Source organism: Neodiprion fabricii, chromosome 6 (assembly GCF_021155785.1).
Source record: "Neodiprion fabricii isolate iyNeoFabr1 chromosome 6, iyNeoFabr1.1, whole genome shotgun sequence".
In the NCBI taxonomy this organism is placed as follows: domain Eukaryota; kingdom Metazoa; phylum Arthropoda; class Insecta; order Hymenoptera; family Diprionidae; genus Neodiprion; species Neodiprion fabricii.
This window is the reverse complement of record NC_060244.1, coordinates 2,619,808-2,642,179: the sequence shown is the minus strand read 5'-3', so window position 1 is coordinate 2,642,179 and position 22,372 is coordinate 2,619,808. Positions and strand designations below refer to the sequence as shown.

At 46.2% G+C, this 22,372-nt stretch overlaps 1 protein-coding gene across 2 annotated transcripts; it reads right to left on the bottom strand.

The window, feature by feature from the left end:
* Window positions 1-77: 77 nt before the first annotated feature.
* Window positions 78-18,990, bottom strand: LOC124185289 (leucine-rich repeat-containing protein 24-like). 2 transcript variants are annotated; one of them, XM_046575893.1, is made up of 3 exons: window positions 17,593-18,990; window positions 1,574-3,081; window positions 78-796 (listed from the first exon to the last, which is right to left on the bottom strand). In XM_046575893.1, exons 2-3 carry the CDS (start codon window positions 2,981-2,983, stop codon window positions 305-307), a joined length of 1,902 nt encoding a protein of 633 aa, XP_046431849.1. In that variant the 5' UTR covers window positions 2,984-3,081; window positions 17,593-18,990; the 3' UTR covers window positions 78-304. The 2 variants fall into 2 exon arrangements, with proteins under 2 accessions (XP_046431849.1, XP_046431850.1); XM_046575894.1 differs by having other exon boundaries at window positions 1,598-3,081; window positions 17,593-18,984.
* Between the last annotated feature and the right edge of the window lie 3,382 nt (window positions 18,991-22,372).

Here is a 22,372-nt window from a genome sequence, read left to right as displayed (position 1 = left end):
TTAAATTTTTATTCTGTCTTTTTTTTTCCCGTCTTCTCGTCTTAACTCCGTTTAAACTAACAAATATATATCATGTGAAACAATACTGAAATAATTTTTTTTTTTTTTCTCTCCACTCGACCGTACATACCTATACGTATATTATACGAAACGTATATAATATAACGTACACGCATATACCTACGTAGACACAGTATCCGCGCACACGTACATCCATGCGACGGGCGTACTCCCTCACAGTCGGCCTCACGTAAAGAAACACGTTATAGAATCCCGTTGATCCTGAATCGCGCGCCGAGATTTGTTACAGGGAAACGAATTCTATGGGAGGTTGAATGACCAGCGTGGGCGGCGGGGGCGACAATCGAAGATCCGGGTCCGTGAGGGAGAAAGTCGAACTTCCGGTGGCCGTTACTCTCGGCCCCATATTGTCGTAGGGCGAGCTGAGGTCGGAGACGCGGAGGGGCCTTCGGGGCAGGGTCGCGAATCCCGACAAAATCGAGGTCGTCGGTATCGGCGCCGGTTGGCCCGCGGACTTGTCCGAGATGCTGGCGTGTACCGGGATGTCGAGGAGGTCGGGGTATCGCCGCTCACCGTCCTGGGCGAGCGACACCGAGATAAATATGTTGCCGAATACCCCCGCGGGCAAGATACTCGTTGTGAATTCGGGCGGGGGTGGGAAGACCGTCGGCAGGTGGCTGTGCATCTCCCTGCAGTGTCTCTCCACCGTCACGTTCACCGGCGGATCGCAGAGCGACGAACTCCTTTCCGCCAGTTCTATGTCACCCGGGCTGCTCTGTTGGTTAAAATACATCCTAGCCGTTAATTGCCGTGCAATATTGGCGAGAAACTGGTCGTTGTTACAGATAGCTGCGAGTTATTTTTTTTCACGTATGTACGGCATGTATAATTAACCCTTTTAGTCACAGTGAAACGCTCAGCGTTCCGCCTAAAAAGTCTCCGTGTCCTGGCCTTATCACAGTTTATTTACAACTTGAGATGAATCTTTGTTACTTCGTATAACATCGAGAATACACGAGTAACAAGTTTCGGTCAGGATCATCGAATTTTCATAGTTTTTTCGATTTTACATCCGCCATGTTAGAACCGCAATCTTGGATTTAGGAATTATCAAATTTTGACTTCAGATTCGTGATCAGCGACCCCGGAAACTCTCGTGTAGAGAAAATTCAAGGCGAAATATTTGAAACACAGTTGAAACATGTGCGATTGAAAGGTGTAATCGTGGCAAAGGCCTTCCAAATTCTGAAGAGTACGTATTTCTACTCGTAAATTAAAACGTCGAGGATGATTTTCGTTCCGGTAATCAGAGATAAGCCTGATTAAGGTAAGTGTACCAGTTACTGACCCTGGCCCAATTATTGACCTTCTTTGGTTGTATCCGTTCGATCCCTAGTTCTAAAATGACGAAAAAATAAATTCCCAGTGTTCAACTCTCTGACAATTGGTTTCAGTCATAGAAAAATTCACAACTTGCGCCGTCAATTTATAATCGTGGAAAATAAAAGGGTCAATTATTGGTTCTAAGCGTGTCATTAACTGGTAAACTTACCTTGATGCGAAACGTGATACTTACAGCCTCGAGGCTCGGTCTTCCGCTGATTCTCTCGTTGGTAGTGGTGGTCAAGGAAAGGTCCAGCAGTTTCTTTTCCTGGTCCCCGAAGCTGGCGCTTCCCTGGAGCTTGACCTTCTTCCGTTTGCTCTTCTGCCTGGAGCCGCAGAGGCAGACGGCGAGGATGACGGCGATGAGGGACGCGCAGAGGGCGGCGGCGCCACCGCCGGCCAGGCTAACCCATAGCAGCCAGGTGTCGGTCTGGGAAAGAGTCGGGGCGGTGTAGACGCGGGGAATGACGATGCTGACGGTGTCCTTGCCGAGCCCCGCGAGGTTGCTGCCGACGCAGCTGTACTCCCCGGCGTCGCTCTCGCTGGCGTTGTAGAGGGTGACGTTGTTCCACTTCCGGAATCCGTTGTAGGTCTCCTCGGTCACGAACACCTGATCACCCCGCGTCACGTTTAGCGGACTCCCGTTGAAGAGCCACCAGATCTCCGGCTCCGGATCGCCCGTAACGACGCAGGCCAAGCTCAGGTTTCCGCTCATCTCCTCCTGGAAGGAGTTCGCGGTGAGCGTCACTTCCGGGCTGCAGGCGAACTCCTGAGGCTTGACCTCCTCCCATCGGCGCCCCTCCAGCCTCGGAGGCGCCTCGCACTTCTGGGGAACCGAGTAGAGCCGGTTCGGTGCGAGCCAGACTCGCAGCTTTCGCAGACGGCAGTCGCAGCTCCAGGGGTTGCCGTCCAGGCTGAGGGTCTTGAGGTGCGTCAGCGGCAGGAAAGCCAACGCCTCGACGTACTCGAGCTGGTTTCCCTCCAGCCGTAGCGTCTCGAGCCCGGTGACCCGGGCGAAGGCCAGGCTGTGGATCTCGGTGAGGGAGCACCGTTGCAGTTCAAGGTTCCTGAGGTGGGGCAGCGACGGGAACTGAGGTCCCGTCAGCTTGACGAGCTTGTTGCCGCTCAGGATCAATATCCTGAGTCTCTCGTTGCCGAGAAAGGTTTCCGGGTCGAGAGTCTCGATCTGGTTGTCGGAGAGGTCGACCTCGACGAGGATCCTGAGCTCCCTGAAGGCGTCCTTGTCGATCCTCGATATCCCCGCGTTCCTCAGGAACACCCGCTGCAGGTTCAGCAGACCGGCTCGGTTGAACATGTCCGCGTACAGCGATATTATCTTGTTTCCTGAGAGGTCGAGGACCTGCATGTCCGGGTCGAGGGAGGCCGGCAGCGTCGTTAGCCCGGCGTCCGGACACAGCGCCGACTTCTTACCGGATGTCCATTTGCACCTACAAACCGCCGGGCAGTCCGTCCAGTCGGGAAAAGCCACCGCCGACGAGAGCAGGGTGAAACTCGTTATCAGGAGGAAGAGGGCGAGCAGTATCCGCCCTCGTAGAGGGTGTGTATGCGTCGCGCACATAACACGCGCTTTCTCTTTCGCCAAAGTTCAGTATCAAGTTCTACCTCGAGGGCTTCCTGGCCATCCAGTCCTCCCCACGGCTCGCCACTATCGCCAAACTGGAAGTAAAACAGGATCCCTTTTATCCACGACATACGTACATTATATCCTAACTTTCGGGGGAGTTGCGCGATAAAATATGGGTTTCCTGAGCTTACGAAGCAAACAAGTGGTGAAAATTAAAGTGCTGAGAAAAATGTTTTAATTGCAAAACGAGTATTATTCGTTTGAAATATGAAACAGAACTCTTTTTACAATAATCCACGTTGACGCAGCAACCTTATTGATTTTAATACATGTGAAAGCTTGTATGTGACTTTCATTTATGATGACTGCTATGTAGACCATTAGAAAATGGATCATCGAAACGGGTGATTTTGTCCTTTGTAACAATCTGTACGTGCATACTTCGTTCTGCTGATTCAGCAGTTCAAAATTTATCTCGAATTACACCGCTCTACTTCAACAAAATTACCATGACTCGTGTTATTCAAATGCTACCGATGTCGTTCTACGTGCAAATCGATGCTTCGAAACTGGATGTATGATCAAAGCGACCGTTTTTACGTCTATGTGCATTTTAGGGAATTGGTTCAGGTTATATTATCTATCAGCGCTGTCGTTTCTAGTAGAATCGTACGTTTCTAGTACATTTAAACCGTTTTTAGTACACTGGTACGCTTTATGATTTTTTCGATACATTTCAGACATATTGTAGTCAATTTACATTTGTGAATTTGAGTTCTGAATTTTATCCAACCAACGATCACATACATTACTCCACGATCAAGAATGTCTAGGATGAAAGAGATCGCAGTCTTGAAACTGTATTAATCCAAAGACCATTTTCGATAAATCGCTTGTTCCGTACAAGTTTTTGCGTTAAAATTTAAACTGCTTTGAATCTTGTACACTTTTGTGTAGGCTACGAATGCGCACGAGCCTGCGGAAAGAGACATTTCAGTATCCCGCCTCACTGACAAGCGCAAAACAAGAAAGCACTACCCGATGGCAAAAAACATAACCTCACAATAGTTGAATTCCATTCTGTACATTCTATTACCTATTTAGCACCTAGTACAAGTTTCTCACAGAGCTGCTACATGCTCAATTACCAAAGTGGCAACGCCGTTATATCGATACCTTGAAATTTCTCTTCCGGAAATCGCTTGTCGAATGACAAAATGATCGATCATCCAGCTAACAATAAGAATGAGAAACGCCTTACACGCTGATAAAACGAGAGCGTAACAATTTCCCTTTTGCGGGAGGCACGCAGTTGGACAGATACGGAGATAGATACGTTAGAATTAATTGAGGAAGGCAAGAGGTCCGTCTGTTTGTGAGTCGAGCTCACGGGGTGGGCGATAATTAATTGAATCCGACCGAGTCGAGTTCCCGGGGTTGACCGGGATTAATTTTATTTCGTCGACGGTTGCATTCCGCTTTAGGTCCGCGATAGGGAGGGAGGGAGGACGTGCGGTTTGCAGCCCCGTCACGCGCGGTGTAAACTTAGTTTAAATTGGTGCGGAGATTCGGGGTTTTGCTCCGCCGGGAACTGGCAGGCATGCCGAAGAGAAACGAAAAAGTTTTCCATCCCTTGTCCCGCGGGGCGGTGAGTCAGGGGGCTTTCTCCCAACTGCCTTTTGTTTCGCCTTTTTCAACCTTCTTCTAATTCGTTATTGTCGAAGCGCGGCTTTCGTATCACGCGTAAGACTCTCGCTCGGCCTCCCTTCCCTTCGTCTCCGACTCGGGGGGCATAACGGGACGGCAATAATACAATTATCTTTCGAATCACGCGCGCCGAGAACACGGCCAAGGATTTCTGCAGGGGAGGATAAAGTTAATTCGCGAGCGTCGCCGAGCATAAATCTTTCCCTCAGCTGCCATCCGAGTCCCGTTCCTCGTGCAAGGTGCAAACCCTGCGGAACGCGAACCGAGGCGAAGCCGAGCTGATGCCTGATCTTTTTGCTCGATTGAACAAAAGTTGCGCGGGCTAAGCGCTTAATCGGGAGGCTTGACAACGGTTACGATACTCTCTGATACCGGTGTCCGATGCTGGCTTTGTACGTTTATACCCACAGGGACGGAGTTTTATTCCATGAAAGACTCGGGTCGCAGCGGGATTTTTTTCGGTCTGACAGAGAAACCGTGCAACGCACCGCGATGATGTTTCGGGGTTTAAAACCCGCCGTGGGATAACGTATGAGGGTCTTAACGGCGGGTTGTTACGCGGAATCTGAATCATCCGTGAGGGGTTGAAAGAGAGAAGTGCGGTAGGAGAAAAACATGTACGTAGGTACGTTACAGCTACGTTTTAAGGAAACGCGGAATGGGAGGAAGTAAAATCGTTGCGGAAGCGGTCGGGGAATTTTTTTCTTTTTTTTTTTTTTTTTTTATTTTTCTCTATACGAGCTATACGCTTCGCTCATGGCGCATATTTGCATGTTTATTCATATTTCCACGACATATGGAGATGCCCAGGGTTTATATCCCATCCGGTTTACATTCGAATATACATATGTATATATTTCACGGAATACGGAGTAGAGAGCTGCGGGTTATCACCGTTATTACGGTATATCGAGGTATGAATAATACGAAGGAAAATTCTAGTCGTCATAAGGGTGAAAAAGTTTCTTTGAATATACGAATCGAAATTGGTTTCCGTTTTTTTCACTCGCTATATGCGTACAAACTTCCTTTCAACATATTTCCGTCTAATCATTTTCTTCTAACGCAACGTTCGCACAACAAGTGATTGAGAAAAAGATAGAAATAAAATGAAGAAAATCACGTGATCTCGGCCGGATCTTCTGCAACCCAGTAATTCAATCCGTACAGCCATTATTGCGGTGCTTTTTATTTATTTTTTTCTTTTTCACGTTACTTCTGTACAAGCAATGGAAATACGAACGACACGCGGTATTACTCGAAGGAAATCTGGGCTCCTCTCCGCAAGTAAGGTATATAATATACCTGCAATATACAGGAGGTGTTCTGACATCGGGGTTGAGACTTTTTCAATTTAAATTCACCCTTGACGATCCCCGCACGATTGTTGCTGCGCCGACATTTTTATTTCGTGTCGTGCCCCAGCACGCCAAACGTTTCACGCTTCCGAAAGCAAAGCTCTTATCTCGATCGGATCTGATCCCCTTGTTCTACACTCACCTTCGGATCGATTCTCTCCTCGCCCCTCTTCCCTTGTCCCTCTCGGGAACAACCCGAACAACTTTCCGATTATTGTAATGGAAGGAAGACAAATTTCGTCTCGACACCTGCTAATGATGACTTCGATTAAACGGCGGTTAGAAGTTTCTCCTTGTTCCATGTCTATTAGGGTGTATCTTAATTTCGTCATTTTTGAATTCGCTAAATCCAAATGTGGAAGCAGAATTGAAAAATTCAATATCAGGGATTCAAAATGGCGGCTTCAAATACACGTAATTACGACTAAGCTTCAGCACCTTTGTAAAAAATTGGAGAATAATAGAAAAGAAAAATACGCATTAATTAATAAAAACCCACCTAGGGTCTAAATAAAACTGGATACCAAAATCTACAACCGATACTAAAATTAGCCAACTAACCAGCCATTTCACCAACGCCTTCGCAATGGCATCGAAGACCCCAAAAACCCCTTCAGGTACACCAAATTTCAAATTTGAATGCAACAACGAAATTGAAAATTTACCCGAACTCACCCCTATTTTCATCCGTAAACGAAACGAAATCAGGGACCGGAAAGAACCCCGGGTACCAATTTTGGTTCAATTTCGTCGATTGTACGCGGCTCCCGCTTTTGGCCCGAAAATTGGAAAAATTCAAACCAGTCAACCGGTTAGCAAAATTTCTGTAGAGCTGGAAAAGCGAGCCCCTTAACTCTTTCCCCGACGGGGTGGTTCAGCACCGGGAGCTTTCCCAAGATGATATCCTCCTCGAACTTGTCCGACTTTTATTATTATATCCCTGGTATATTTCACCCCATGCCTCAGGTCGGCATATACGTGTACCAAGCACCCGGGTTTTAACCGGCTAGTCCGCATATTTTTTTTTTATAGGGTCACGTACCGCCGGTTCGTGCATACCGTTCTTATTTTACTGTATTTTATTTTCTCCCTCTCTTTCCCTCCCTCCCACCCGCCCTCATTTTTTTCTTTACTACTCGAAACACTCGCCCTTACGCCAAGCATCTCGCTTTCTCTCTGTGCCGATTTTATTTCTCCCTCACTTTTCTTCCGCAACCACCGAACTTCCGGCATGTACGGCGTTGTCCCCTCGTGTGCGATGTCCGGGTAATTCAATTTCCACACACGGATCAATCAGGTTTCACCTCACCGCAGTCTACTTAACGCTTCGTCAATGCTTACAGCGCGTTCTCGGTCAGCCACCACCTCAGGCTCAAGGTATTTCACAGCACGCGAATCGTAATTCGATACTCCTCCTCGTCGAAGAACCATAAATACATATTCTTCCGTTTGACGTTATACTTTTGCTCAGATTTTCGACGAACCTCCCTAAATGTACGTGCATATGTGTGTGTATGTAAGAGCGACGTGAAAATAACGAAGTTTGCGTACCAATGTTCATTCGGAGGCCAACGAAGGTCGCTTTCTCTACTAATCGTAATAATATAATTAAAAAATAAATAATAATACAATCGTATAACGTCGAGCAAACGTAACGCGTTCACAAAATCGTACGCAAACCGATACTTCCGATTTCCAATCTACAGGGGTACGAAATTTTCACGAAGCGTCCAAGTGGAATTGCGTGCGTACAAAATCTGCGATCGTTGTCCAACATAGCAAATTGTAGCCCTGTCAACTGAAACTAGGATAATCATGAAGAGTAATAATCAAAACATTACGTAGTCCTGTGAAAAATCATCCAAAAACCAATCCAAATTAATATTGTTGCAGAGGTTGAAATCACCTGTTTTGACCCTTTTTCTGATGATTTAACAGTCATCATAGATAAAAAAAAACACCTGAGAGCTCTCATATGTTATAAAATGAATAAGGTTGCTGGGTCAATCAATATTATTGCAAAAACAGTTCTGTTTTAGACCTTCGACCGATAACACGTATCGTTTTTAAACGAATTTTTCCCATCTTTTAATTTCTGATCGCCTCTTTATCGCTCAATGATATATAGTGTAATAGTTGTAAGAAAAAAAAATCGTCTCTGCAAAGGTGGGATGCAATAACGTTAACGATGGCAATAGTCGTAATAATGATAACAATAATGGGAAGAAGAACGCGAAACGCGAGAGAGAGAGAGAGAGAGAGAGAGAAATGGAAAGTGCTTCACGGTGACAATTTCAGGTCTGGAAACTAATGCGCGAGGACGTTAAATGATACGCGAGCCGTTTCACCTTTAGAGTCGGGAGGCATGGCAGGCAGCGAGAGACAGAGAGAGAGAGAGAGAGAGAGAGAGAGAGAGAGAGAGCCGGAAGAGAGTATGAAGCAGGTTTCTGAACTTTTCGGTCTACCGCACATGTGGGTGGCTGGCTGGCGTGTCATAAGCTGGAGTTGAAAAGTCGACGGCGAAGAGCTGCAGCAAAGCGCCGAACTATTGAGCGTGGCAATTGCGGATAATAGTGTAAATGACAAAGGCGCCATGGACGATACGAGGCTGAAGCTGGTAACGTTATCGCAGCGAACGATTGGGGAAAAAATACGATTTTCTTATTTTTGAAATGATTTTGAGGAAACTAGGATTGCAAAATATGGGTATGGCTTGTTTTATTACGGTTTACTGAATTCTAAACAGTTGCAAAATTGCGTTATAACAATATTTCGTCGGCACGAATCGTCACGACAACGTTACTAACTTCAATATTATTGTACGATAATCCCGATAATTAATTTCCTCTCATAAAGTAACAACGCAAAATCATCCCCGCGTGATATTCATGATCGGAACGCAAATTCTCTAGTCATAAAATCGTCTTCGACCCTGAATTCGATTCATTCCAAAGAAATTAACTATCGATGATTCCCCGCTTTTGTTCCCTCGATGCATCGTGAAATGCCTGTGAGAAAAACCCGACGTTTCAATTACAACGAACCGTTCAACCCGTTCTTTAAACGCAGGGTTTTCGCAGCTTTGACCTGGTCGATTATCGATGCTAATAGCCGTCCTCTTCCCGCATCGTTTCGCGTTGTTAAAATTTCGGCACAGTGGTGAATGTGTATTGACGCGTATTTCTCAAACACGGATAGAATTTTTCGAGGGTTCGATCGGAGAGGATATCGGACGCAGGCATAATGCGCGCGTATTTGTACGCGTGTGTGTGCGAATGCGCGTATAATAACGGTGGGTTTTTTGCCCGGGATAACAGCTCGTTTCTGCTGGGGGTGTAAACGCGCCGCCTACCGTCGTGCGGGTGTCGTTGCGTCGTGACGGGTCGGGGTGATTAATTGCCGGGGGACATTCGACGCGACACCTTTGACTCCTGCAGCTGACGGAGATTTTTGACGCGTTATTACAAGGCCCAACCCCGGCTCTGCGGCTCGCCGGCTTGTCCCCGTGTGCCGCTGCCGTGAGCTACCAGCTATGACTATAATTTCAGCCCATAAAGTCAAACGTGGGACTGACGTCCACCCTACTCTACTTCCGTAAGCTGCCTGGGTCGGGGTGAGGGTGGCGAAAAATAAAACGGAGCAAAGGACGGGCGTGCAAAATTTTTTTATTGCAAAAAAAGAAAAAAGAAAAATAAATAAAAAAAAAAAAAAAAAAAGAACAAGTAACCTCCAAACCGTCTCGTAAATTTCTTCCCTCGGGTCCTATTATATCCTTATGCCTTCGTACCGTATATTGTATGCTAATGCTGTAACACACCCCTCCAGATGTCATAAACACTTCGCTGGATCGACTTCAACTCCGGAGGTTTTTTCACGTTTTTACTTTCCGAACGTTGAACGGACATCGATTTACTTATTTTTTTATTTAACAATGTGTCGAGTGGTCCGAGAAATGTCCTTGAATTTTGTTTGTCCTTCAAAAGTCCTGGAAACTGTATTTGAATTTTTCTCGTGTCCTGGAAATATACTATTTTAATGTCATTGAATAATCTGAAAATGTCTTGGAAAGCTTCTTTAATTTGTCACGGATTTTTTACCGGACACCATGAATTTAAACCCTTTTCTAATCTCGGCTGAATGTCGTTGTCCATTCTGAATACCGAAAGTGTTCCAGAATCAAGCAACCGTGTATGTAAAAATTGGAAAAAAGCTTGATCTTACAACTAGCCGTAATTGTTAGAATATCGCGTACTCGATGCGTTTTATTTACCTTTTTCTTTCCTCTCGCTTCACTTCGGTACCTGTACCGATAAAACGTTGAAGTTGGGAAGCGCTGTGCGACGTGGCGGATTTTCCTCCCCTCCTTACATTTTCTCCGCACCATCGCAACCGCGGACTTAATCCGTTCGATTCGCGTCATTCAACGTTCGCAGTTCGCGCGCCAAGTCTGGAGCAGCTGGATGATCGGATAAGCCGGGACGAGGAGTTCGTCGATCAATTTTAGGACACGTCGTTTGTGGAACTCGAGAAAACACGGCTCGCCGTCGAAAGAACACGTCGCTTTTTCATACGACGCACAGCATCGTGACACGGAGAGAAACCGAATCCTCTCAGGATTTATGAGGGGAATTAAAAAGTCGCAATTTTTCTTCCAGTCGGTGTTGAAAATATATTTCTGCAAAATAATTTGTCGCGAACCTTAAAGTTGTGATAACTACTCTTTTTTTGAACGAAATTTTTTTTTTATCATTGTTCAAACACAATCATACGCAAGTCGCATTTTTACAGATCAAATGTAACGTCAAATTATATCTATACGTGTGTTACGAAACAGGATAACGAAATCTGTTTAAACTACCGTATAATGTGATAACGTCAGGTTTTATTCAACGACGTTCAAGCTCGCATGTTGAATTTTTGAATGGACCTCCTGGGAGGGCGTGAAGACAAAATGTTTAAATTTGCACATTTTTCAGCCGCGAAAGTGATAAAATTTGTTTTTTAAATATTGCCCATTATGTATGGATGAGGAGTCGGGGATGGTATATTATAGGTAAATGGGGTATAAATCGATTCGTAAACAGGCGATAATAAGGACGCACCCTAGCGATAATTTATTACACCCTACGCGACTACGGCGTCTGTTTCCTTAAACAATAAATTAGGGAATATAATAAGCCGAACGACTGTGGGAAAGGGGCTAGGATATAAATTCGGGTGACACCGTGGAAATGAATGAATGAACGAACGAACGAATGAATAAATGAACGCGCGTTCATGTCCAAGCAATAGATATTCCGCAGGTAGGGTGGTATGGTAGCGGAATTCGAGAAATCTTCCGATTTTACGATCTTTAATTATCGCAGAACGTCGCGGCAGCTGAAAGGGAGAGGATCGAAGGAAGGAAGGGAGGAAGGTAGGAAAGGAAAGAGAGAAACGGAGAAACGGAGGTAGGAAGGGAGGGAGAGGTGGGGCTGGTTAGTTATTCTCGGAATTTCCCGGGAAAATTTGGCTCTCTGCAGTTAGAGCCGAGGATCAGGGAGCCGGGTGATCCTTGAAGGGATTATATTCTCTGGGAACGAAGAGGAGCGGGCAGCTCGGTTCCCGGGGCGTCGAAAGAGCGTAAAACGCATTACGACCGCCGCGCCGCCGACGAACCAACAACGTTATTTATCGAGAAATTTTTGCGGCAAATTTATAACGCGATATCCGCGTCCGTCTCGTAATCGCATTCAACGTATGCACGCCGTTGTACATTTATGCGAACGAGCAGAGGCCGTGCGGAATGTTACAACAGCGTGGCTGGAGGGAGATGGAGGCAAAGAGACAAAGAGAGAGAGGGGGGCTCAGTCGCGGTTGAGCGTGTCTCGAAAAGCCTCCAGAATTCCATTTTTTATTTATAACTGTAAAACGCCCGAATGTCGTCGACGGCCCGTGACGTAATAGGACAACGGGCCTGAAAGAAGGGAAATATTGTTCTCGTATCTAGAGAATCGAAGGAACCTCCGTGCCGGTATAGCCGAGTGATACATCGATCGGATAAAACGAGATCCGTTATGCGTGCGCTCGTGCGAGGTGAAATAAAAATTTTTACGTCCCGAACGACGTGCTTCTTCCGCTTCGAGATAATTTTTTCTAGGCACGCGTTGAGTTTTCGTAACGACAAAAACAACAAGAATAATATTAATAATAATTAGGACTCGGATTAATATGTAAATACACATAATTTTCATTCCTTGTTTGGTTTTTTACATAATATGCTGGTTCTTTTTTCCATATTTTTACCATATTTTAATTTTTAAGGTTTTTCTGTACCGTATAATGTAGATGTTTTATCATTTTCTGATACATATTTATCCGGTCCCTAATAGTAATATACGCGTGTGGAGTAAGCGATACGTTTATACGAAAGAATGTTTAAAATTCCGCTACCTCCGACATTTCGTCAGATCAGCAATAAATTTGTGAAAAGGATTATAAAAGACACGGGTTAAAAAACTCGGCACAATGCAAAAATTCCCCCTGAAGATATCCCGCCAAGTTATAAGCGCCCTCAACGTCAAGTCAATCGAAGAGTTCGCTCCGTGCGGCAGTTCCGCACTCCGCAGTGTAAGAACGTCACGGCAGCGACGAAATCTGAAGAACCGTCGAATCGATCCGCAGGCTATGAACCTCGAAGGGTTTTTGATTATCGCTATTATCTCGAGTGTCGCCGACCGCGGAGATGCGAATCTGATACCCCGTTTCCGTTCCGACGGCGCCGAGAAGTGAATGAGAACTTTTTCATCCCATCGAGTAACGTTTCATCCTTCGTCTGAAATACTCTTCTATCTCGTACTTCTTTGTATCTTTGACATTTTTTCTGTTGCCCGTGAAAAAAAAACAACCTATACGCCCACGCACATGCGCAATTTTTCTTTTTTCTTACTTAGAATAAATATGCGGGAGAGATTTTCCACCTGCGTAACTGACTTTAAAAGGAAACGAGTATACGAAATTAAATAAATTATTACGCTCCCCTGCGGCGTATATATGTATACATATATATACACATGCTGCATACGCTACTGACGTGCACGAATCTCGAAATACGTTCTCGACTTTCCACCGCTGCAGTCAGAGGAGTATGATTGATATATGAAATCGCGGGGTAAAACGAACGGCACCGGCAGCGCGCTGCTTTCAAATCATGGCTAAAACGCGGTCTAGATTTACGTACGAACGAAGATAAAAGAATAAAAAAATCGAGAGGAAAAAAAAACAAACAAACAAACAAAACAGGTCGCTGCAGCTCCGGTTTCGCTCACATCTTGCCACTTTACTCACGCGTCACCGCGATATGATGAAGAATCACAACGGTTATAGCCGAGGGACGTTTGTTTTCATAAATGAAAATTAAATGTTAAATCTGTAAATTGACACGCCCAACTATTTTCCGGTAAATTATTATCCCAGCTGAAAAATCTCCTCGGAATATTTTTCAGCCGTGCGAAAAACGAGCTGAAATGTAACTAGAGCCGCACCGTTGAACAACGTAATCGTTTGAAACCGAAAAATAACGCTGAAAGTCGAAAACTCATCCGCGCTTCGCGTCAGGGGCGAGGAATAAAAACTAATATTTGTTCGGGGCGAACTCTTTGTCCAACGTACCAGCCCTCCGATTATGTACCAACATCGGACACAGCTCGCTGCCATTTTTTAACTACGGTGTGCAAGCTTATCCTTGACGCTTTATTGTCCACCCTGATGCACATCCCGGTCGCAGCTCGGCTAAACGTGTAACTAACTATAACCTTTGTACCGCACAGATAGCTACACGTATAACCTTCGACATGAAAGCCAACTAGGCGCGACTCTTGCGGATCCTTCTTTGGTAATTGGGTTAGTTAAGCTCTAAGTAAGAAATATCGTCGAGTTTATCAGCCGCCCGACGGGAATCTCCCCGAATGCCAATTTTTCTTTCCCTACTAGCACTTTTCAACCCAAGCTCTCCTCTCCCTCTGCACGTTACGCTTAATTCCGCTTTTTCCGAGACCTTTTCATCAATTTCTCCGTATTTCTTGCTCTGTTCACTCTCCCTCTCTCTCTCTCTCTCTCGCTGAGTAACGAGGGTAGTCGGTTCGGTGAGCTCAACGTGCGAACTCACGTATCTGTACTTCCTTTAACTCGACACTCTCGATTTTCAATCTCAACCCCGAAGTTGCAGACCATCGCATACGCATGCTGCAGAAAAATTTTCAACCGCGTATTGACATTATCAACGAAGCTTCGCGACTCGACGGTAAGAAAAAGAAAAAACAAAAAAAAAGAAGTGCAGGACCACAAGCTTAACAGGGTTGAAAAAAAAAGAAAAAGATCAATAATGCCGAAATATTCAATGGAAGTGTGTGTAAAATGGATTATTCGAGCGGCTAGCCGATATCGCGGATCCGACGCGAGGGATGAAAAGGCGATGCTGAAATAGATTGATGGAATTTGGAAAACGCCGGGGGTCGGACGGCTTCGCTCTCGCGTAAATGACGGAGGCTTGGAAGGGCAGTGGATCGTATGACAGGTGGCTAAATCTTGAAGCCACGGCGATAGTTTGCTACCGGATAAGGTGCGTGTCTACCTAATTACACCCAGCTGCACCCACACTTTATCCACAAATCATTCTCTCCCCCACGACAAAGGGAGATGCGTTCAACGCGACGCTGCATGGACACTCGGTAAAACTTTCACTGTCCCGCTGTTACTACCCGGCAAATATCACCGATCATCCTCCCGCTCAATCTTAGGGGCGAAGAACCCCTGAGTTATAACGCGACACGTTTCCCGACCATCAAACAAACTGCCGCGTTGTCGTTATTATTGTTACTGTTGTTGTTGTTGTTATTATTGTTATCATCATTATACTTGTGCTTGTACGCCTGACAATGCTTGGTAGACGCGAGTGTACTAAATGGGAATATTCTTCCCGTATTGTAGTCTCGAAATCACCCGAATTTATTGTATTTTCATTACGTGTCACGAGTCGTCCTTCCGCTACTCTGGTTATAAGGTAATCTGGAGAATGATGGAAGGATGCGATTTATTGTTTGACTAGAGACAAGATCGTAATGTAGTGTGAAAAAATGAGAGCCGATTTGTTCGAAAAAATCGAAGCAGCAAGCGATTTTGTTGGGGTGAAAAATCGTTTATTGACTCCTTTTGTTTAATGAAAATCGGACGGTCGGATTTTGTGAGTGGGAATGAAAAAGTTTTTTTTTTTTTTTTGCAACAAATCTTCACCCCAAATTGGCAATTTTTCATCGCAATAACGGAAAGAATTCGAGCGAATGACGGTAAACCTTGGATACTTCCAAGTCGTATAAAAGAATCGACATTTATCTTGGTAAAAGTTGTATATTGTTTTTTTTTTCAAAGACTAACGTGAAGATATCGATGAAATATAATACATAATAACGAGTCACAGTCGTCGCAAGGAAGCGAGAAGACTGGCTGTTATTTCGTTGCCGAGAAATTCTTCGGATAGCTGTTCGGAAATTCCGGAAGGGAATTGGGAGGAAAATAAATGAGAAAGAAAAATAAGACGGATAGTACAGACGGTTGGCTTTCGGTTTCACACGTGTGTACGCGTGGCTTTGGTGTTGGACCTGCACGAGTGGCGTGGCAGAGCAGCGTTACGGGGCTTCAGATACGCGGTTGTTGTAGCAGCAACATCAGCAACAGCAACAGCAACAGCAGCAGCAGCAGCAGCACCGATTCGTTACCTACGTCAAATGATATTTACTTACAGAGCCAGCGCCTAACTCACAAGCAGGAGTTTCGGAGTTGGGATGGCTGCGTCTCTCACGACTCTACCGTTTGTTTAAACGCCCCCACCCCCTCCTCCCCCCCCCCCCCTGCCCCACGCCGATGCTCATAACTCGTACAAACTATGGGGGCTTGCTTGCTTTACAATTCCACCCGGGAATGTATAACCCCACGCGTACCGGTAACAGACGTTCGTTGTTTTGTTCCAACGTGGAGCGAAGCGAAGCAAACCAAAGCGACGCAAGGCAAAGCTTACCAAAGGAAAGCAACGAAACGCAACAAAAGTAAACTGCCGCTGATGACGAGGAGGAGGAAGATGGTGAAACGCCAGACGAGCCAGCGTGATAAAAGACAGCTGACTGCCGACTGTTCCACCGGAATGTCTTGCCGTTAACGAAACGGTCGACGACATCTTGAAAGACGCGACGCCGTCCCCTGTTCGCTCTTTATCAACCTCCTCCTCCTTCTATCCCCCAACCAACCGGTTCCTCCGCAGTCGGGGAATCCGGAGATTTTTTCCACGCACGATTCATCGAGCGTATCGGCTTTGGTTTCGGGGAAGAAAATTGGCTCGAGGGTTTATTTGGAAGCGGATCAGTCAATTTGACATCCGCAGGTGGTTAGTGCAGCGCGTCCTCGGCTTACGGTCGGAAACTCTTTTGACCGTTATTCCTCGTCAAGGTCGTTACTCGGACGTCTTTAGCCGGCAGTTAAACGGGAAGCTGTTTCAGTAGACGAGTTCGTTACCGGATCTTCCCACTTTACCGTTAGTGCCACTTACCTTGGCGCTACGCTCCCTCCCTGCCGGTGTAAATTAACGAGCTTTTTAGAGCACTTTTTACGAGGCGTCATCGGATAGCGCTGGGAACGGTTGGAAAATAATTCTAGAACGCGTATATATACCTGTGAGCCTGGCTCTGCACATGCCGGAGATGCATTTTCACGAAACTAATGAATCTTCGTTCCTGCAAATGCGCGATCCGTTGAAACGAAGGGTCTAATAAGTACAGCGAGCTTGATTTCGAAGAGGGTTCCCAGCTAAAGCCGTTCAAGTTTATTGCTATTATATGTATTATCGTAATTTAGAAAATCCTCCGGCATAATCGGGTGATAAGGTCGTAACCGTAACCGTACAGCGAGATGACAATCACCGCTGCCGGTTTCTTTCAAAATGGCGAAGTGGCAAATTTTTCTCCTACCTTGGCGCCTTTTTTTTTTTTTAATTTCTTTTCTTATTCCACCTCGCTTACCGGAAAGTGCGACACCGTCTACGACCACCTTACCGACGGGGTAATGAGATTCGGGTACACCAACGCGAACGCATACCTGCTCGTATAAATGTACACATGCGTAACCTTCTGCCTATTTGAAAAGTAGAGAAACCGCGGCGGAGGGAAATCGGAGGGTCGGCGGCCCCTGCTGTACGGCTTTTTCGAACATAATATCGAATCTTTTGGAATGGAAAACCGCTCAATATCGGGGAGTTTCATGCATATCATGGCGCGGAGGAGTGTGGTGCGTTTGACACTCGACCGCACTACAGAGAGAGAGAGAGAGAGAGAGAGAGAGAGAGAGAATAAGTTGGATGGATGGATAGAGAGAAGGAGAGACGGCCAGCGAGAGCAGACGCATCTCTTTGACCCATTAAACATCCTCGATGTAGCAATGGACTCGATTTGATCACTCGCGTGTACGAGAGAATTTGTGGGGAATATACAAAAGTATGGCGCTTATTTTACTTACCAATCGCCGAGGCGAATCACATAGAGATTTTCTTCTTCTTCTTCTTCTTCTTCTTCTCCTTCTTCTTCTTCTTCCTCCGCTTCTGCTTCTGTTTCGACGTCGTTAAACATTTAACAGCGCAGAGAATCGTTCGAGCGATATCCTCCGCTCGTGGAGAAGGAAGCAGCCTCGGTCAGCCCTTTCCTCGACATTATGGTATTTCTTGAATTTGACATCCCTCATTTGTGCAGGATTCTGTGCACCTCGGGGCTTTCGCTCTCCCTCTCTCTCCCCCTTCCCCGCCCACCCTCTCTCTCTCTCTCTCGTTCACCGTTACAACACGGGGATATCGATTTCTCGCGATTTATTTTTCGCCGGGTCGAGTTTCACACGAGGAATGTGGAGAGGTTGATGCAGGTAATTAATCAAACGAATCACCGCACCGTCGAAACGTCGATGATCATGAATGATAAAACCTCTTTGTCTCGTCGCTGCGTCCGCTGTTTGGACGGATTTGTTAGCGTAGATTCTTCAACGACGCGGCGCTTAGCAGTTTCTCATGAAACTAGGCTGCTGTAGCAATCCTCGGTGTGTATGAAAATTGGCAAATAATCGCCGAATGTGAAAAATAAAGTAACGACCAATTACCGGGCTCCACTCGATACCGCTTCAGTCACGCACCGCACGTTCACCAAGCGATCGGATATTCCAGAGTAAAGTCTGCGTCTTTGGTTGACGAGAAGCGGGACGTTTTTTCACCAGAAACAGCAGCCGCACGTTGTCGAGACGAGGAAGACGATACTCTTCTGTATGAAAACTGTTTTCACAAATAATGACGCACTCTTCCTTCTCCTCGTCCTCCTCCTCCTTCTCCTCCTCCTGGTCCTCCTTCTTCTCCTCCTCCTCTTCCTCCTCCTTTCTCCTCCTCCAGCGATGATAGAAACGTGCAGAAGGTGAGAATCGAGAGCGCGTTTAGACCGACTGCAACCCTAATCCAGGCCGGGTGCAGAGCTTTGAGCATCCCGATCCGGTGGTGGACATCGCCGAGCGCGACAGCGTAGCCACTTCCACATCCACTTCCACTTCCACCGGCACTGCGACTGCAGAACTGTCGTCCCTCTGTTGTGTACTTATTGAAATTCCAAGGTACGTGCGATATTTTCCGCGACGTCGAGAGGCACTCCGACGCAGGTTCGGCACGGCAGCAGCAGCAGTGAATCCCGCGGGCTCCCTGTTTCCCTCTCCTTGTCTCTCCTCTCGACGCTTTCCGCTTCGCGATGAGGGGCGCCGAGGGGGATGACGCAGCGTTGCCGCCCGCCGCCGCACAGCTAAGAGGGCACCACCAACGAATTCTGGGGGCGTTCAATGAAATCCTCCTCTCTTTCTCCTTCTCTCGCTCTAGCTTCCACCCCGACCTACCCTGCACCCACCTATAACCCTCTTCCTTCCAGCCATACAGCCATCCAGCCGCGATACCGACCCTTCGTCTCTCCTCTTCTCTCCTCTCCTCTCCTCATCCCCCCTCGGTTTTTTAGCTTTCTTTTAAAACACTTATCTGCGTTTCTAATTCCGCGAATCTTCGCAGGGAGCTGTATAAGGGTAGAGGCGAGACGGTAGGATGGCATAACCGCGAAAGATCTCTTCTCCCTCCACCCCCCGCGTCACTCACTCTCTCTCTCTCTCCATCTCTTTCGCGACTCTGCTGACTTGGCCGTTTCACCTTCTCTCGTCTGCACCGCGGACTCCGCTGAGACCCGGACCGACGGGTGTCCGTTATACCCTTAGCTACTAATCTGAATACGCGCGCGGCGAAGAAGCTGAGACGTTTTCCCCACCCTCGCTAAGGGTACGTGTGCCGGCTTTGGAGGTATGGATCCTCGGTCTTCTGGGCAGGAGTTCAGGCTTAGGGAAAAACGAGGATTCATCGTACGTGGTGGTCATCCTGTTCCGACAGCAACTGCCAGAGTTTCAAAGATGAAACGATCCCGATGATTCATGTACGCAGCTTGGCTTGTTTCGGATTCCGACCACTTCTCTTCCTCGCGGTGCCTGACGAGGCACGGTTACGATGGTTGGAATCCCACGAGCTAATTGTGCGCAGCATATTTATAAGTATCTTGCGTATTGAAATTTTTCTATAAACCGTTTTCTGCACCCTCTTCTTTTTACTTAACCGCTTCGTGCCTCCTTTTCGTTTTATGACGCCGTTAGCAATCCGGTAACAACAACAACAACAACAAAAAAAAAACAACTTTTTTACTTTGGCGTTCAAGTGGATCTCCGGATTTTCTCACAACGTCCCAAAGTAGCACACATAACTAAGCATATCGTATACGCACCCGTGGCTTAAGTTTATTGGCCTAATAAAAACTTTTGATGAAGTGTACTTTCCTTATAAAAAAAAAAAAATAAAGAAAAAAAAAACATAAATGAAAGTATGGCGTTAACTGTACAAGCGGAGATCAAAACGTTTCAAACTGAAAATTTACCATTCTTTCCGTTTCGTTCACGAAATGAAATCGCGTCTCTTTATCAGTTCAAAATTAATTTCTGCTTGTAATTGACATTTCGTAGACGTAGATACTGACACCCGCCATTCCAGGAAACTGCACCTACGATTAAGAAAACAAAACGAAACGTGGTTGCATGCTGGTGTAATGTATACCTCGTACCTACGCTACATTTATATGTTATTACAGGAAGTTGGGTGAAAATATACGTGACGTGCCCGTATAGGTACATATATACACAATGTATATACAGTTTATATGTACATACATACATACATATATATATATATATATATATATATATGTGTATAACGTATGCCGTGTGACGGTAGCAGAGTTTAATTGAATAATATTAATAATTTGGTTTAACCCTTCCTCCCTTCACGTCACGTTACACCCACACGTGAGATCGATGTACGTATGTACATATTGTACGCGAATGCGATGGCATCTGAAGAGCTTTCTCCCACCCTCTCTCTCTCTCTCTCTCTCTCTCTCTCTCTCTCTCTCTCTCTCTCATTCTATCCATTGCTCGACTTCTCGGTAGTGAGGAGAAGTTAATGGATTCCATCCCAATAATTTAACTCTCTGATTAATGCTTTGAAAACGATCCCTTCGTCGCGCAACTTGCACCTTCTCCCTCCTCCTCCCCTTTCTCTTACTCTCTCTCTCTCTCCTCGCGTGGCTATACGTTTTACCAACATAGGTATACGCACAGAGAGCAACCCTCCGCCGACGCCGCCGTCGCCGCCGCCGCTGCCGCACAGTAGCCATATCGATCACGCGCGGCTCCCATCACTTGTACCTTCATCAAGTGTCCCTATAAATACGGGTGTAGAGGAGCACAGCTATAGACCTAAAAAAGTATCTCGTATACATGCGTACCTATAAATCTGTATCGCGTGCTCACTTCGAGATTCCTCGTCCTTCCTCCTACCTCTCGTCTCAAGTTAGAAAAAGTAGAAGCTCGATGCTTTGTTAATGCCCATTTTGTCGACCTATATCGATGTACTCCGCGGCGTATCATCAATCGCACGAAAGACAGCGATACGGTGGATGTAGTCGTCAGAACCGTAACCGAGGTGGAAGTAACCGGTTTCAATGATTGGTTTTCGAAATATTTGTAGGCTATTTCACAGATGATAACTCATCATCACGTACGATGAATATTCCGTCCGACTATCCATTGTGGAAAACGACGTTACTGTTATCGTTGCAAGATTATCTCAAAAATCTTCTCTCCTCATTCTCGATGTCCTGCGTGCCTGGTTATAAGTGGTAGCGGAACGTGTTTGGTCAGACGCGGAGAGCTGGCGCGCTCCTCGACGCTGGACAAACGCTCATAGCCCTGTCTGTCTGTCTGTCTCTTGGCGATTTACTTAGTCTCTTAAAGCACGAACGACCCTGAGGGGCTGAGTCACCTGACCGAAGTGCGGGTCAGGATTTTTCGAATCTGTATTTCGACCTCGAAGGGTCACAGCGTGTCTCTCGATGTGGAATAATTCGGCCCCAATCCGAACCGCGATTTGGTCGTAACCTGAGTTTGATGAAAAAGTATGGGTACCGATTTACTACTTTATACATTTGTCCGTATATCTAATCCGAGTAACGTACGCGCACGGGCCGCAAGTTATCTTCTCCATATGCATTATGGATACCGGGGTTAAATTTTACCCAAGTCGACTAACTACGATACTAAACTCGAGTAGGTGGGTAATTCATTCGAGACGAATGAGTTAATCCAATCCTTCATTGTAATTGATGCTAGACTACTCCTGGCAGTTGAAACGTTTAAAACTAATTTACATGTCGTTTACGTAACTAACTTCGCGCCAGCTGTGTTAGCATGTAACGTTCTACGTTCGAAGAATTACCGTCCAAAATATTGGACACTCAAACTAAACATCACTTGTCCAGGTACCCACCATCGGTTCTGAGAAATTGAACATCGTGTTCAATATATAGATCGACGAACCAACGGCTGGCTGAATAAATAAATAAATTAGATTGATCGAGAGGGCGAGCGGTTAACAGACGTTGAATCAACAAACACGGAATCTCCTTCACCCGCATCTAATGACTCGGATTCGTGCACGTGAGGAACAAAGTGTCGCGTCTCTGGGGTCTGAAAGTTCTTCCTCGTGGCTTATCGTTAGACGAGGGGCTGGATTCATGGGATCCACCTGCGTGGCGGTAAATGTATCCCCTTCCTCCTCGGGGCGATTCGCGAGGGGATAAAACGGGACTGGAGCGTCCAGCCAAGAAGTCCTCACGCCTTCTCCGACTGTTGA